General features: G+C 53.3%; 1 protein-coding gene and 1 long non-coding RNA gene across 2 annotated transcripts; one reads left to right on the top strand and one right to left on the bottom strand.

Moving 5' to 3' along the window:
• Positions 1-246: 246 nt before the first annotated feature.
• On the bottom strand, positions 247-3,076 carry LOC122181185. Its single transcript, XR_006179375.1, has 3 exons — positions 2,347-3,076; positions 1,214-1,288; positions 247-1,110 (listed from the first exon to the last, which is right to left on the bottom strand). It is a non-coding gene; the product is annotated as an uncharacterized LOC122181185 (long non-coding RNA).
• Positions 2,049-3,627, top strand: GSC (goosecoid homeobox). Its single transcript, XM_042873543.1, has 3 exons — positions 2,049-2,628; positions 2,732-2,991; positions 3,281-3,627. Exons 1-3 carry the CDS (start codon positions 2,301-2,303, stop codon positions 3,431-3,433), a joined length of 741 nt encoding a protein of 246 aa, XP_042729477.1. The 5' UTR covers positions 2,049-2,300; the 3' UTR covers positions 3,434-3,627.
• Positions 3,628-3,883: the final 256 nt, after the last annotated feature.

Below are 3,883 nucleotides of genomic sequence, written 5' to 3'. Positions count from 1 at the left end.
ACAAGGACTTGGAGAAAATAAAACAATCATCATAATAAAAAATCATTTCTAAATTGGCAACGAAGGTGAGCGTTGCAGTCTCGGCGACATCTCCGCGCTGCCCTCCATTCCTCCCTCCCTCCGTCCTGCAGAGGCCCTCAGGGCACCTGCGGAGGCCCGAGGCTGTGCCCTCATGGCCCGGCCCGGCGTATCCCTGGGCTCGGGGCCACCCGGAGCCCCCGCACCGCTGAGAGCTGAGGAGGCAGCAGGGAGGTGCGGTCGCGTGGCTGCGGAGCCGCTGGGACGTGAGTGAGCATCGCGAGGGGGGGAATTAAGTAATACGCGGGGCAGGGCCGGAGCCAGGGAACGACTGACCCCCCAAAAACCCAATATCAAAGCACACACACACACATCAAAAAAATCCAAACAGAACAGCAAATCAAAAACCACCCCAGAACGTATACAAAGTAAGAAGAAGAAAAGGAAAAGAAGAAACAATAAAAGGAGAAAAAGAAAAAACTGACTACCCATCAAATTCTTTCCTTTTACATCAAATTTGTAAAATTCGCATGAAGGTCAGCTCTAAATACCAAAGGCGCAAGGAAATTGATAGGTAAATAAATGAAGGAAAAGAAACGATGGTAACTATTAGTCACATCGCTATGTATCAAAGTGAGAAAAGAGTCCTGGGGTCCTTTTTTCTTAACGTTCCTACGCGTCTTTTGATAGGCATAGGTCTTCGGTTTGGTTCAATATCAGACGCAGTAACAAAATCTGGAATTTCGAGGAAAGGAAGGACAAAGTGCGAGTGAGCGCTAACGAAGATGGTCTTTGTTGAGGAAAAATAATGTGTTCCTCGTAAACGGATATTAATAGCTTGTTTTCATTCCTTGCCTACAATTTCCTACCTTCTGTCATGGAGGGCTGATGGGGTAAATAGTCTAATCTGATTGAGTTCACCTCCTGTGGATTCCCAGTGACAGTCGTGACAGACGAAGTATTCTGCAAATCACAAGAGCAGCTACCAGGAGAGCCGAGTGTCTCAGCTGAGAATTTTACGGACTTTTAAACTGCTCCATTTCAAATTCTCGGAACATGAAATAGGCGAAGTTTCTCCGTATCGCCGCAGCTCTATACGTTTCGTTTTCGAAGTTAGAAAAGAAATTATTCTTGCTTAGAAAGTGAAAAGAAAAAAGCACCAGAACGCAGATGAGAAGCAAATCGGAGCACCTACCAGCTCGGCGATGTGAGATGGCAGCGGTCATTGACATTCCCACATTCTGGCTCGTTAAAAAACAGAAAGCGATACCTGTGTGGATGAGAACACACAACATAAAATAAAATTTAAATTTTACAGTGTCTGAATGTTTCCTCTCCAGGTAATGTAGGAACAGAGGGAGAAAAATAGTTCGCATACTCAGCAGAAGATATTGCACAGCGCACAGAATGCAAATGACAGCAGCGCACTCCTCAGTGCCCCACCGGTTCCCTGAGTAAAGTTCGCCTCGTGGTACAGAGACACTTCGAGGGGGAAAAGTTGCGTGGTTATACCGAAATTTTTTTTTTAACATGTTTCTCGATCAATTCGAAGTATAAATAATGAATCTGATCTTCAGACGGAGGAAATTGCACCCACTAATGCGAACTAACACTAGTAAAGTAGTGCATAATAGACAAGGCGAAGACCTGCTAACCGCTTCTGCACAATGGCATTAATGAGATTAACCCGGGCAATTAGCCGGCGCAGCAGAGATCAAACCTAAATCTGGGGCCTTTCAAAAAAGCCCACTAATGGAAAGGATTACGTTAATTTCATTAATTCTCAATCCACAGACCCAGGCTCCTTTCACTCCTTTGTGCAACCCCCCCATCCTTTCCCAACTGAAACGCGGGGGGTGGAGGGGGGGGTGGGGGAGTGGGTGAAAAATCAAATCTGGTTTTGTTTGTCATCTGCATATTACCAGGAACTAAATCCAGGATGACGTCGCCTGGGTATAAAAAAGGGAAGAGGTTCGGATGGATTATACTCCGTGCAGCCCTCCGGGCTGAGATCAGTAAACAGGCGCGAGTCGAGGGGGGAAAGTTCCAGGGGTGGATCCTGCGCACACACACACGCACACACGCATGCACATACACTCTGCCCGACTGCTGCCCTCGGAAAAGGCTTCGCTCTTTTCTCTCCGATCCCTTTCCAAAATTTCTCCCGAAAGTTTCGATTTCGCGTCTCTCACGCTTCCCCCCTCCCCTCCACCACCACCACTGCCGCCGCAGCCTCCGGCAGCACCTCCCTCCCCCGGCCGGTCCCCGGCCCGCGTTGGGGCATGCCTGCGAGCATGTTCAGCATCGACAACATCCTGGCGGCCAGACCTCGCTGCAAGGACTCGGTGCTGCTGCCCCCGAGCGCCGCGCCCGTCGTCTTCCCCAGCCTGCACGGGGACTCCCTCTACGGCGCTGCCTCCGACTACGGAGGATTTTACTCCCGGGCTGTGGCTCCCGGCTCGGCGCTGCCGGCGGTCGGCGGCTCCCGTTTGGGCTACAACAACTACTACTACGGGCAGCTGCATGTGCCCGCATCTCCCGTGGCCCCGTCGTGTTGCGGGGCCGTGCCGCCGCTGGGGGCCCAGCAGTGCTCCTGCGTTCCCCCAGCAGGTAAGGGAGCGCTCGGGGGGGACGGGGGAGAACGGGCTCGCTTCGTCGGGGAGCGGCGGTCTCACGCACGAAGCCTCCCGTCGTCTCGTCTGTCTGTTCGTAGGTTACGAGGGCGCTGGGTCGGTGCTGATGTCCCCTGTTCCCCATCAGATGTTGCCCTACATGAACGTAGGCACTTTGTCCCGGACGGAGCTGCAGTTACTCAACCAGCTGCACTGCCGGCGGAAAAGACGGCACCGGACTATCTTCACTGACGAGCAGCTCGAAGCGCTGGAAAACCTCTTCCAGGAAACGAAATACCCGGACGTGGGCACCAGGGAACAGCTAGCGAGGAGGGTGCATTTAAGAGAGGAAAAAGTGGAGGTATTCCGATCCCCTCTTTCCCTTCTCTTCCTTTCCACTTTAAACGCGGAGATGCCTGAATTCGGCTCCGCCGGCCGCGAAGAGAGAACAGGTTCGGGGCTGGGGAACGTCCCCGTTTCTGCGAGCGGGCAGAGAACGCGGAGGCGGCCGCACCGCGGAAGTTCCTGGCACAGCCCCGAACACGGGGGCGGCCGCGGGTCCGTGCGGTTCCAGGCGGGCAGGGCCCAGGGCTCGGGAGGGTCGGGGAAGGGCCTTTTCCTTTCTCTAACTTTGTTGCCTCGCTTAACAGGTTTGGTTCAAAAACCGCCGGGCGAAATGGAGGAGGCAAAAGCGGTCGTCTTCTGAGGAATCGGAAAATGCACAAAAATGGAATAAAGCATCTAAAACGTCTCCGGAGAAGAGGCAAGAAGACGGGAAAAGCGATTTGGACTCCGACAGCTGATGCCGCGCAGGGGGACGCTCCCCGTGGACTGTAGGATACGCTCCAGAGGATGCTACTATCTTGCACAAGCTCTGCCTTGTCGGAGGGGAAAACTATCTGTATATAATGTACAATACCCCGAGTCGTATTTCGTGTAAATAAAATGTGTTGCGGAGGTGTTGCACAGGCAGCCGGTGCCGGGTCCGTGCCGCGGGCGAGGGCTGCCGGGCCGCAGGTGGCCGCGAGCGGGATGGGCACGGCCGGAACCGAGCGGAGGGGGACGGGGCCGAACCTGGGCGAGGGGCAGCGGTGGAGCGGTTGCCTGCGCGTTCCCCGAGGTGAGGCGCGGAGGCCGCAGTCATAACGATCCGGTAATTTATTAGGGCCGCGGCAAAATGCCTTTTTATTATTATTATTATTATTATTATTATTATTATTATTATTATTTTCCGCCATGTCCTTTATTGCTCC

The sequence above is a fragment of the Lagopus leucura genome, unplaced genomic scaffold (assembly GCF_019238085.1).
Source record: "Lagopus leucura isolate 7727_CA_CO unplaced genomic scaffold, USGS_WTPT01 Super-Scaffold_1, whole genome shotgun sequence".
Classification (NCBI taxonomy): Eukaryota; Metazoa; Chordata; class Aves; order Galliformes; family Phasianidae; genus Lagopus; species Lagopus leucura.
The sequence above is the reverse complement of the archived record's forward strand: the minus strand, read 5'-3'. Positions and strand labels throughout refer to the sequence as shown.